The sequence below is a fragment of the Elgaria multicarinata genome, chromosome 5 (assembly GCF_023053635.1).
Source record: "Elgaria multicarinata webbii isolate HBS135686 ecotype San Diego chromosome 5, rElgMul1.1.pri, whole genome shotgun sequence".
Lineage (NCBI taxonomy): Eukaryota > Metazoa > Chordata > Lepidosauria > Squamata > Anguidae > Elgaria > Elgaria multicarinata.
Window position 1 is genome coordinate 99572349 of NC_086175.1, and position 13290 is coordinate 99585638.

Consider the following 13290-nt stretch of genomic DNA (forward strand, 5'->3'; position numbering starts at 1 on the left):
TTGTTTTATACTTTGAATGTTTTTAATTTTTGTGAACCGCCCAGAGAGCTCCGGCTATTGGGCAGTATAGAAATGTAATAAATAAATAAATAAACAAACAAACAAACAAACTTTTGATTTCACCTGTTTCTGCTATTGCTCTGCGCCTCTGAACTATTTTCCTTCTTTTTTGCTGTCATGGTCCTCAATCTAATTTGCCCATACTATTGCTTCGGTGACTGTGGCATTATCCCACAGTTCTGTTCCCTTAGGTATGTCTGATTTGTATGTCTAGTGAGTGCAGAATGTTGGACTGAGTGGATGTGGCTGATGATGCTGTGAAAGGGGGGAGGAGTATAAATGGGGGAGTCTAAAGCTTGGGAGTTAGTTGGTTGGGAGTTGGGAGTGTCAATTAGCATTGTCAGTGGTGTGGAGAGTGAAAGGAGATAAGATTTTAAGAGATTTAAGATTACTGTTATTAAAACTAGTAGATTAAGCAGGTTAACTTGAAGTAACTAAGATCTGTTAAACAAAAATAAACTTTTTTGTTGTTGTTGTTACCTCAAACCACGTGTCTGCTTGGCTTTATCACCTGCTCTATAGTTACTATCGTAAACACCTTATATATAACCTTCAGCTTATTACATACACTGTAAAACCTTTTCAGATTCTAGCCTTTACCCTCTCATATGAGGGAAAGGTTGTGTTTTACCCTACCCTCAGGTTGTTCAAGTGGTGGCGCTTGGCTTGAGGAGGGTTTGTGTGCGACAAGGCCTGGTGTGTGAGGCCTGTATCATGACAGTGACCCACATGATTTTTGGCAAAGATGTCACAATATTATCTCTGAGATGATAACATAACAGATGCTCAAATCCCCATTGATCACTGCTGCCAAGTAAGTTAGTGTGAGAAAATGAGGGCTAGCAGTTGAGGAATGGGAGAAAGTAATTCTAATAAAGAGTAATAGCTGCGCAAACAAAAGTGCTCAGCAGAAAAAATTTGAATACTTGGCAAGCTTCTTTTTTTTTAAAAAAATAAACTGATCTGCTGTGCCAAATATGCTATTTTTAAATTTTATTTCATTGACATAAGGGAGAATATCAGACATTGCCAAAATTTGGAAATCATTAATGTAACAGTTCTGTATTTTAAGCCTCCTTCCCAAGATACTGTTTTATATAATTCTTAATTGAATTTATCATGTGATGTTTGCCTATGCTCCTTGTTAGGCAGCTGTTCATATGCTCATGTATATATATTGCTATTTCAGCCTATACTTCATATAGTTGTCATAATGCTGTGGGGCTTGATTTTTATCTCAGTATAAATCAGGAAGTACAGCTGAATTAAATGGAGGAATTGGCATAATTCGTAAAGACATTTAAGTTGTCTTCACTTTTTTATACCTGGAGGCCAATCAGTTACTAAAATTATATGATAACAACCAAAATGAGTATCTGTTATTTAATTTGTGTTGATTACATTTGTTCTACAGAAAGATAAGCGGATTAGAAAACTAGGTCATAATTTTAAGGTAGGAAATTCTAAAGAGGATAATGAATTGAAATATATTTGCATCAAGCATAAAAATGAGCTTTAAACAATATCTTCCTGAGAAAAGAATTTATGAGAGCCAGTGTAGTATGGTAGCTAATAGCATCATCAGACGGGTGGATTTTCATGTTTCGCTACCGTCGATATGGCCTCCAGCTGCTGTTCCAGAATAGCAACGGTCTCTTTACATGGGGAGAGAAAGAGGGAGCAGCAATGACCACGTGGCCCATTCATGGCCCATTTATATCATGCTGCTTTTCCTGCACACAGCAGGAAATGGTGGCACATTCCTTTTTTAAAAAAAAAGACGTGATAAAAGGGGTCTATTTTGTAATGGAAAAACAAGCGGAAGGCGCGTGAGAAGTGGACGACGTTGTCTGAAGGACACACTAACATCTGTAATTGGGCAATAGTGAGTATGCAATAAAACACTCATCTGATGATGCTCTAAGATTGGGTTCATACAACACACTAATCCACATTCAATAGTTAAGTGTGGTTGATGAACAATGGGCTTGTCCGAATGCAGTGCATTTTCTGCAGGGTGGCTTATTAACCACACAGTTATTCTCACTCTCTTCCTTTTCTTCTAAGATCCCAGATTGGTGCTTTCATTTTCTGACCAAGGAGAACCACAGAGCTCTTTACTTTGCCTTTCATATTTTCTGTGCAGTTATTCGTCTGCGTATCTAGATGCTATGAATGTGAAGAAATTGAAATTCAATGTTGTATAAGTGGAAGACTGGCTCACACAATGAATCTTTCCCAGCTCTTCTCCCATGTGCAGCCCCTGTATCCTCCCAAGTCCCTCTAGAGGGACTAGTTGGTGGGATCTACCAAATATTATGGGATGTATGTTACAGGACTGCAGTGGGGAGGGGACCACTAAACTTGAGAACCTTGTGTGAGTGCTGCAAGATTCCTCCCACCAATTTGGGACAATTCCCACTCCCAGTGCAGCCTCATAAGGCACAGCACATAAGGTTCATTATCCCCTCACCCTATGGAGGAGCTTTTCTGGAGGAGTATAGATGGGTTCCAGGGGAGGAAGGGAAAAGGCATATCTGTTGCATAAGCTGCCTCCTGCTTGTGCAACACTGGGATTTCACCCTAAATTTTTCACTTCATTGGTTTTGCTGCCAAAATTTCACTTCATTGACTGACCAACATTTTCTACAATTCCCTCCCTGAACAGATTGCTCTATAAATCTCTAATATTCCATACATCTCTCTCAATATCTTGCATATTTGGAAACCAAAGGACACCAGCATCAAATCAATATAATGGTTTCTGTAAATGCTGCTGAATATCACGTCGTAAAGCCTGAATGCTTTTTTACAAAACTTTTAACATACGTCAGGCTTTTCAAAGCTTGTTGTTGATATGGGGAAAAGATGCACAGAATTTATTTGAGAAGTTGATAAATGCATTGTCTACTATATGGTTATGTCCACACTTGCCTCTCTAGTTGCATTTCCTATCATTTTATCCGAGATTGCTATATTTTTCTTCTGCAGCTATTATTTACACAATCCCTACTATAAAGCTAGAATCAATTTGGGAAAAAATGGGAAGAAAATTACCCTCAAGCAAATTGTTTTCATGCTAAAATGCCTATTGATATTGTTTGTGTATATATATATATATATATATATATATATATATATATATATATATATATGCCTTTTATAGATGGTGTTACATTTATGAAGAGTCTACAATTTTGGCAATTGAGTACTTAATGTTATCACCTTAAAACTAATCCAGAAGATGATAAATGTGTTTTGTTTTTTAAGTAGCCTTTGAAATTCAAATTTTGAAAGGTCCTTAAAAGCTAAGTCTGTGATATATTGCTTAGTCATGCCAATTAATAAGTTAATATTCTAGTAGAGTTTAGCATAGTGGCAGTAAGCAACTGATCATTTTACCTACTCAGGAAAGTCCATTTCCAGGACCTCAAGGGAGTCGGAAAGTAACAGAGAATCAAATATTTGCACAGAGAATCCTCAGGATTCCTGTAATAAATTTCAGTTTGCTTTTTGCTTGAAGCCAAGAAGTACAACATTACTTACTATGCTGTTCTTTAAATGAAAGGGGGGAAAGCATTACAGTTCTCTGTAGTTAAATTATCATTATTTTTCTTTGGTCAAAAGTATACATTTGCTTTTTATTGACTAGATTTTATACAGTTCGCTACAGAGAAAAGGAAAAGGATAAGAAGTGGGTTCTTCAGCTTTGCCCAACTACAGAAACCGTGGTGGACAACCTGAAACCTAACACAGTTTACGAATTTGGAGTGAAAGACAATACAGATAACGGGATCTGGAGCAAGAATTTCAATCACAAGATGGCTGTGTCTAGTAAGTAATTTGTAGCCATTTATAACTTTTACTGGTTAAAGGGCCAAGCTAGATGTGATGGGGCAGGCATGCTATTTTATGAATGTGTCTTCCTTTTTTGCTTATAAGAGGTGGGGGGTGTCGTCTATTCTTTACATATGCCTAATCTACACCAAGCAGGATGTAGCACTATGAAAGCAGGATATAGCACTAATCTACACCAAGCAGGATATAGCACCATTGCTTTAAGCAAATTTTCAGCCTGCCTGGCTCACATCCGATATTGGAGCTGACCTGGGATGGGGGTGGGGTGTAGTGGTGGGCAGGAATGCTTGAAGCGGCAGAGAAACATGAGGTAAGGCAGGGAAGTGGAAGGGTTTCATGTAAAGAATGGATCCCTGACAGCTGCTTTATATGAGAACAAGGGAGATAAATGCACAGCTGCCCTACCACATCCAATGGCGACTCTGACATCAGTGGATAGCTTCTTTAGAGTTCTGGATAGCTCCTTGAGAGCTCTGACTGAAACTTGGACTGGCATTACCACCCCGCTGACATTGGAGCCACCAGCCTACACTGGCCACATCTAGCCTGGCCCTAAGTTACTGAAGGAGAAAGGCCATTATACTGGCACATTATGCAGTCATCCAATTTATGAATTTCAGTACCTGCCCTTGACTGTAGCACATGTTGGGAACCAGTAACACTTAGAGCATATTTTTAAAAGTTGTTTTCCACAAATTTAATATCACAGCACACCTCAAAAGACATATGGCCTGCTCTACAGTCTCTTGTCAACCGACTTTTTTCTATACTGTTGTTAATCTACCCTCTGAGGACTTCAGCAAACTCACTGGCTGATTCCATGCTAGCTTTTTTCTTTAGAAAACACCCTTTGTAGTCAGATCACTGCAGTGTATTGTTTCCAGTGCAATGTTCTCCCCTCCCCCATGCAGACTTGATTTCTGGTGTGTGCTGTTGGTGTTGTTTTGTGCAATAAAATGCAGCGCCAACCTGTCTAGTATGAACATGGCACTATTGAAGCTTGATGGGGCTCCTGTACCTTAATTAAAAGTTTCCTGTGTACAGGACCTGCTTGTTTTATTTTTCCTGTTGTTGCCCTACTATCGCTTCCTGTTCCTGTGGTGGCTAAGGGGAAGGCTCTAATCAGTGGTTTCCTTGCATTAATTTTTTTTGCTTACATTTTTATACTTAATAATACTATCTCATCCATCAATTTGTACAGCACTCCTCATATCAAAAGGCTCTCTAACCAGTACTATACCTATAGCCTCTGCAGTGCTGTTACTGCCCATACTATATAATTGGAGAATCCCTGTTTCCACACATTCACCTGAATAAGTAAGGGCCTGAAGGGGCATATTTACTTCAATAGTCACTTCATAAATCTGAGCTATGATTATTACTTCATTTTATTTATGGCATACAAGGTTTTGTGTTTTTTTTAACTCTCATTTTTGAGAAATAAAATGCTTGGCGCATGGAATGGAAAATGTTCATGCCTGTGTGGAATGTTTCCCTGTCATAAGAGAAAATAGGAAGTCCCAATGCATGTAGAATTATGGATTGTAGCCTACTTTATATTTTAAATGTTGATCCCAAGCTTTGGGGATGTTGCAATTGGATAGCAATTTACTTAACATGTGCTAAACTAAAAACAGATCTGTGGACTTAGACCCAGCCAGAAAAGCCAGCCAAGAGATGCCCAGGCATTAACTTTTTCCAAGTCTCATCAAAAGCCTAGTGCAGACATAGCACTCCCCACAGAGTCTATGGGATTGCATGTTGCCTCCGCCAGACTTTCCCCACTTGTGGGCAAATTCCTCCTAATCCATTTTCCCCTTAACCAGAGCTTACAAGCCTGATTTCAACAATGGTTTCAAGCCATAGATAATCATGGTAAACAATGGTGCAGCCATAACCATTAACCACAGTTAGTGCTTTCAAGAGAAGTTTGGGGAGAATTTGTGCATGAGAAGCGAGGCTTTGGTAGAGGAAGCATTTGATTCCAAAGCCCAGTTTTTGCCCTATACCTGTGGTTAGAGATTTGGAGTGTGGGGTCTGCAAGAGACAAAAGTTCCATAGTTTTGGGGGTACCTCTAAGAATACCCATCTTGAAGTTAGGACTTACAGGTACATAAGTACATGATCATAGTTATATGATCAGACCTTTTTGCCTTCGATGCTAAAATGTGATATATGGTTTGTAAATTCTAAATACCACTAGTAGTCAACTTAAAACAATGAAAGGCAAAGGTCTCTTTATTGGGATATAGATGCTTTTGAACTGTGGTGTTGGAGGAAAATTCTGAGAGTGCCTTGGACTGCAAGAAGATCAAACCAGTCCATACTCCAGGAAATAAAGCCAGACTGCTCACTTGAGGTAATGGTATTAGAGGCAAAACTGAAGTACTTTGGCCACATAATGAGAAGACAGGATACCCTGGAGAAGAGGCTGATGCTAGGGAAAGTAGAAGGCAAAAGGAAGAGGGGCCGACCAAGGGCAAGATGGATGGATGATATTCTGGAGGTGACAGACTTGACCTTGGGGGAGCTGGGGGTGGCGACACCTGACAAAAAGCTCTGGCGTGGGCTGGTCCATGAAGTCACAAAGAGTCGGAAGCGACTGAACGAATAAACAACAAAACAACAACAAGTTGTACCTAGAATACTATAAGAAGTCTTCTAGAGCAGTATGTGAGCTCCTGTGACAACAGCATTTTCACTGGTCTAAGTATCTTCACAACCTTGTCAAATAGCTCTAGTCTTGGCAGCTCCTCAGATTTCTGGTCTCAAGAGGCCCAAACACCTAGCGTTGCTTGGCCTTCCCAACCTCTGTTCACTCATGGCCCCGTTATGCTTTCTCCTGGTCACAGGAGATCACAGCCTGGTAAATGAGCTATCTTTAACAAGGTCTGTGGCAACCTGTATGGACATATGGTAATGTCCCTTGTTATAGGTTGCTAGCTTCAAGATGACAATTTGACAAATAGGTGTTAACAAAGAAAAAGCAGCACATATGCTTCAATCAGTCAAAACAAGAGACCCAGATGTGGATATTACAGCCGCTAATTATGTGCACATGTTGTCTCCAAAGCAATTGTGAAAAGTTAAGATTTAAACTTAAGTAGAGGAATAGGAAAATAAATCCTTAACTGTTTGATAGCTAAAAGTCATAAACATTGGGATGCAGTTTGAAAGTATCATACTACATTTGTAAACTGTTATTTTTTCTTTGCATTAAAGAATTCAAAGTAATTCTGCTGTATTTTTATAGTAGGTAAAATAAAAGAAAATGGACAACTCCAGAACAACAGAGTACCACAGGTATGCAATGAAATTTATTTCTCTTGGCTAGTATAATTTATGTACAACTAATACGTCAAATATGGTCAATTTTAATATCAACCACATTAGTGATTGTTATTTTAATATTGTATTGGTTTTATATGCTCTTTTAACTAGTTTTATGTATTATATTGTATTTAATGTTGTTCCCTGCCTTGATCCAGAGCGAGAGGCAGGTAAGAAAAAAATTTATTCTTATTCTTATTCTTATTATTAATCTGAGGGTTTTATTTTAAAAAAAAAAACCCCAATAAAATTGGGCGAATTATGCAAACAATGTTATTAAACATTTTCAAAGAAAGCCATTTCTAATTTCTCCTCAAATTAGAAGAGTACCCAATCCATAGCAATTTCATGCAAAAACTTGATTTAATCAGCCTATCGGCATTTTTATATCAAATCTGTACCGGATGGTAGATGTGAATTCTGGGCAGAGAACAATAATATTTTTGGAGATGAAACACTTCTTTTCTAATTACTTAATTCTTGCACATTTGACATGCAAATATTATCCTCTCAAAATAGGGAACCTCCATTCAGTGCAAGATTACATTTGACTATTGGTAGAAATATTGTTTGGGAGAAAGAAAATCTGATATGTGGCTTTCCTTATCCGCCAACCAATGACCAAGGTCAGACTAGATGGATGTGGAAGTGGATGACTTCGACCATCCCTGTTTCCTTGTTTCTAAAGCAGCGAACTTGGCAGTAAAGGGACCTCCATTATTTTCCTTGCCAACATTCAATCTAGGCTCTCAGAGTGCAATCCAGCACCTATTTTAAGTCAGTGGCAAAATTACCTTTGTAATTTATTTAATATTTATATTAAATAATGCAAATAAACATTTTTTAAAAATCATTGCAAAAGACCTATAGCCTCACAATAGCTTTCCACCTTTATGTAGATGATCTTATACAGGCTGTATCTTGTTGTAAGAAACTTTCCTTCAACCCAAAGCTCTTATCAAATTACTTTGGATTATCTTGTATATAATCAAGCTGCTTGTTCATAAAATGATATAATGTTCAAAATGCAATTAGTGGGCAAGTCCAGGATTCACTCTGGGTCTTTCTGTTCATGTAGGAACATAGTTAAATGACTTTTAAATTAAAATATGAATTCTGATTGTGGGTGAAAGTGTTGCCTTTTGGGGGAAATGAGAGGAGCATTGCTTTCTTTTGGAAATGAGGAAGAATCGTACATCTCACCTTGGATTTGGGGAACCCCATTTTTGTGTATCATAATAATAATATACACAATAATAGATAATATGCTGAAAGAATCAGCTTAATAAATACTTCCCTTTGGGCTCATTTACCTGAAGGAATGTTTATTGGGGAAAGTAAGCAATTCAATAACAGTGACTAGCATAATGGACAAATTTAGTTCTGTCTAATAATGTATGGTATCTCAACAAAATCAAGATTTGAGTTAATCATTGCTAAGCCAATTCTCAGGATATATCTTAGCAAAGGAGATAATAGTTGAGGGCCACCTTTATAACTTTCCTGAGGTCCATTTGGGGCAAGTTTTATAGAGTGTAAAAGTGCCCTAAAATACATCTGGAGTCTTTTGGATCAAACAGCTGGCAGCTAGAGATTGACGAAATGCAGGCACCCTGGCCACATTCTCTTTGCCTTGTTTTGGAATGGTTTTCTACAGAGATCTGTGATGCAACAGCTGCTTAATAATTTGCCAAGATGTTGCTTTGAGCCTTTGAAAGAGTAAGTCATCTGTAGCCTCTGGCCTTGCAGTGTGGTGAGTAGCGTTGTAACAGAAACAGCAAAAGAGCCTTGACCATTCTAGCATTTATTGCGGCAAGAGCTTTCAAAAATCTACTTCATCAGATGGAAGTGTTGTAGCAGTTGGGTCACTATGCAGCTGAAGACTACCAGCTTAGGTAGAGTTGTCATGCAGACACCACACCACAGATGTTCATGCCAAGCCCCACAAAATCTTCTGCATGTGATGTTCTCATCAAGGAACCACTAAATTAGCACCTAAGCTATCAAAGGATCCCCCATTATTCTCAAAATATCAAAATATTTTGAGAATAGTTGTAGTGATTTCCCATCTCTTTTGCCAGGGTTTAAGGAAATGTCATAATCATGAGCCCCCTTTTATTAAAGCCAGAGGATACAGTGGTCACACTGCAGTGATTTAGTTAATTTATAATAGACTAGTAAATAAAGCTTGCATTCTGTAGGCATGGATGCAAATTTTTGGCTCCTACAGTAAATTCCCTCTCCCCTATTCCACTACTGATTCAAGTGTGCAAAAAGGCACAGCCCAACATTCCATCTCATATGCAACTTGGATTGATTAGAACCGGCATGCTGGTTTCTGATGACTGTTTAAATGTTCTGTTTTCGTACTACTGTAGCACTCAGAGTGTTTCTGCGTGTGTGTTGAATTACAGCTTTGTATCTAATGTAGAAGGATGTTAAATTGTTAACCATTTTGGAATATAGTTTAAACCCCCAACTTTGAAGTAAAGAATAACACATGCCCCGTGTTTAGGCTCTTTGTCTAATCACCATATTTTCAATTATTTTCTACTAGATTTCTTTGAGAGTGCCAACAAATATGTAGACAGGGGTGATCCGGTGGACATTGTTTACTTGGACTTCCAAAAGGCCTTTGATAAAGTCCCCCACCAAAGACTCCTGAATAAACTTAGCAGTCATGGAATAAGAGTAGACGTCCTCTTTTGGCTCAGTAACTGGTTAGAGAGAAAGCAGAGAGTAGGAATAAATGGTCAATTCTCCCGATGGAGGGAAGTAAATAGTGGGATCCCACAGAGATTGGTACTGGGACCAATTCTTTTCAACTTGTTCATAAATGATATGGAATTAGGAGTGAACAGTGAAGTGGCCAAGTTTGCTATGACAACAAATTATTTAAGGTTGTTAAAACACAAAGGGATTGGGAAGAGCTCCAAAGGGATCTCTCCAAGCTGGGAGAGTGGGCATCCAAATGGTGGTTCAATGTAAGCAACTGTAAGGTGATGTACGTTGGGGCAAAAACACCCAACTTCAAGTATAACTGAGCTGGTGGTGACCAAACAAGAAAGAGATCTTGAGATTGTGGTGGACAGCGCAATGAAAATGTCCACCCAGTGTACAGCAAACTCCATGTTAGGCATTATAAGAAAAGGAATTGAGACTAAAACAGCTAAACATACTGCCTTTATTCAAATCTATGGTGCAACCTCACTTAGAATACTTTTTACAGTTCTGGTCACCGCACCTAAAACAGGATATTATAGAGCTGGGAAAAGTGCAGAAAAGGGCAACTAAAATGATTAGGGGGCTGGAGCATCTCCCCTATGAGGGAAGGTTACATCAACTAGGATTGTTTAGCTTGGAAAAAAGGAGGCTAAGGGAGACATGATAGAGGTGTACAAAATTTTGCATGGTGTAGAGAATGTGGATAGGGAGACATTTTTCTCCCTCTCTTAAAATACTAGAACCCGGGGTCATCCCATGAAGCTGATTGGTGAGAGATCCAGGACAAATAAAAGGAAGTACTTCTTCACACAGCGCATAGTTAAAATATGGGACCCCTGTGTGTCATTTGCATGCACAGGGATGATCCCAGGACGATCCCTTGAAAAAAGGCAGGTGTAGAAATGGCCTTAGAGTTGAGAGATGAGCGCTGCAATTTTTAGAACTAAGGCCTCACGGAGTCTAAAGCTAGGTTGGTGCATGATTCCTAGGATTGCCAAGTGTGATGTTAGATTATGTCAGAAGAACTGGCTGCCCCTTTGGGAGGAAATTAGATAAGTAAACTAAAAAGGGGAGCAGCTTCCAGCCTTTTTGTACTAAGAATCTTGAAAGATATATTTAACTACCAACTGAGACTCGTAGAAGAGGTGGAGTAAACAATCCCAAGACTGTTGCTCTTTTGTTTCGAATAGATGTTTGGCTTTTATATACACACTTATTTTCTGCTGCAGTTATGCCTATATCACTGGGGAAGAGGTTGTAGCATAAATTTTCTTTCCTGTACTTTAATCATTTTCTAATTTGCTATAGGACCTTTCATACCATGACTGTTTGTTTGTTTTGAATGCCTTTTAGACCTTAACAAAAGTTACTGAAATTCCAAATGTAGTAGATCAAGGCAGGATCTACACTACTGCTTTAAAACAATTTATAACAATAATGACAACTGTTGGGGCCCGGGATGTACTCCATATCCAGTTTTCAAACTGTTTTCAAAGTGACATATTCTGCTTGGTGTAGACCTGCCCTTGAATCACCTCTATCCATATGCATGTTGACCTCAAATAATTACATTAGATTCGTATAGAATTTCTGCCAAGTTCTGCTAGAAGAGGCTGTTTTATTCACATGCCGTACTGGAGGCTTATAATTCTAGGCTTATTTGAAATCAGGCTTTTTGAGTGAGTGATTGAAACATTATAATTCATGCATTGGGATGAATTTGAAGCAAAGGTTTGAACAGGGATTCTGTGTGTGTTCATTTATCAGGAAACCAACTTTATTAGGGTTTCTGATCATGGTGTGGGATTCTAAGCATGTTCAGCTGAGTATAAGGGTCTAAAATCCTTCTTTAGACACTTGTACTTGGTGCATTCTGTGATGTTGAGGGCGGGGCTCCATGCATCCTTCCCCCTCCTTCCTTTAACCCACTTCAATACATCTATAACCCCAGTATATTTCCAGGATGAAAAGAAGGACTTAACAACAATCCTAATTGTTTCATTTAACAATTTCTTGTTAATCTATTCATATATTTCTGTTTCATTGTTCTTCAGATGTATCACCTGAACAGATGAATTTATCTGTGCTCTGCTATGATTATAAAAGAAAATTCTGTCCTTGTATGCTCTTTTCATATTTATAAACTGTCTGATGGTCAAATCCCAGAAGAATAGCTGTTTTTGAATAGCTATGTCCTGGCATCTGCTGAAGTATAATCTTGGTTATGGAATCCCATGACGTAATAAATTTGTTAGTCTTTAAGATGCCATGGGACTCTTTGTTGTTACTTATACCAATTAACCTTAATGCAGGCCTGGACATCCAAGATTTTGATGTGATAAGAATGGCTCCAGGTTTGAGGGGGCCCAGGGAAAGGTATCCTCTGGTGGCACCCTCCTTTGTTGGAGGGCTTGTTGAGCTTAATTGATGGGCAACACCTCTTCAAGAAGCATTGCTACCAATGTTTAGTGGCTGTGTTAAGTGCCATTCAAATTTCCCACAATGCCCTGGGGCAATTTTACAGTGGGGGTATTGTGGGAAATTTTAATTACAGAGCTGCCAGACAGTGCTTAGAGTACTAGGCTGAGGTGAGGAGGGAAGATGACATCTCAGTGTGCTTAAAACTTCAAAGTAACAATCTGTTTCTCTATCTTGCCTAAAACGGGAGGTGGTACTTGGGTATGAACTGTAGTTTTTCTGACCATCCAGCATGTGGACAGTATGCCGATAGCTTCAGTTCCAAGCTGAAGATCCAAGCAGTTCCTTCAGCAGCCAAGATGGGCATGTAGGACATGTATTTATGAAGTACTACGTTTACTTTAACACAGAGAGATAAATGCTGTATAGCTAGATTAAACTAAAGCAGTACTGCTGTTTTTCTGTGCATCTGAAAGCTATGTCTGCTCTTGGGACAAGTGAGTTTTAGACATAAGGAAGTATATTATTGCATTATCAACAAAAATAAGTAATATTATGGACTAGATCCCAATTCTTATATAATGTTTTCCCCATTTCAGTTTATACCAGGAGACTCAAAAGTTCGAATTCCAATCACAGTAATCAAACAAGGTAATTTGTGTGACTTCTCATGCTTGGTATATATAGAATGAAAAACATTTCTTTGCTCATGAAAATAATGTGTCAGTGCAGCTTGGCTAGTTTTGAGGAGGAGGGTGGAACAAAAGAATATGCTTCTGTTAGGGTTGGTAGAAAACTCAAATTTCACCTTCTTGAGCAAATTCACTGGTCTCAATGAATTCCCCTCAGATGCAAGACTAAACTTGTCTTAACTCCTATAGAAGAACTTGTCACCTGTGT

General features: G+C 38.6%; 1 protein-coding gene across 1 annotated transcript in view; it reads left to right on the forward strand.

Annotated features, from left to right (window-relative positions):
* Positions 1–13290, forward strand: part of ABI3BP (ABI family member 3 binding protein) — a 134910-nt gene that overhangs the window by 17752 nt on the left and 103868 nt on the right. The window contains exons 5-7 of the mRNA XM_063127713.1: positions 3713–3894; positions 7172–7221; positions 12990–13041. Of these exons, the coding sequence (XP_062983783.1) occupies positions 3713–3894; positions 7172–7221; positions 12990–13041 (284 nt within the window). The remainder of the gene's footprint in view (positions 1–3712; positions 3895–7171; positions 7222–12989; positions 13042–13290) is intronic.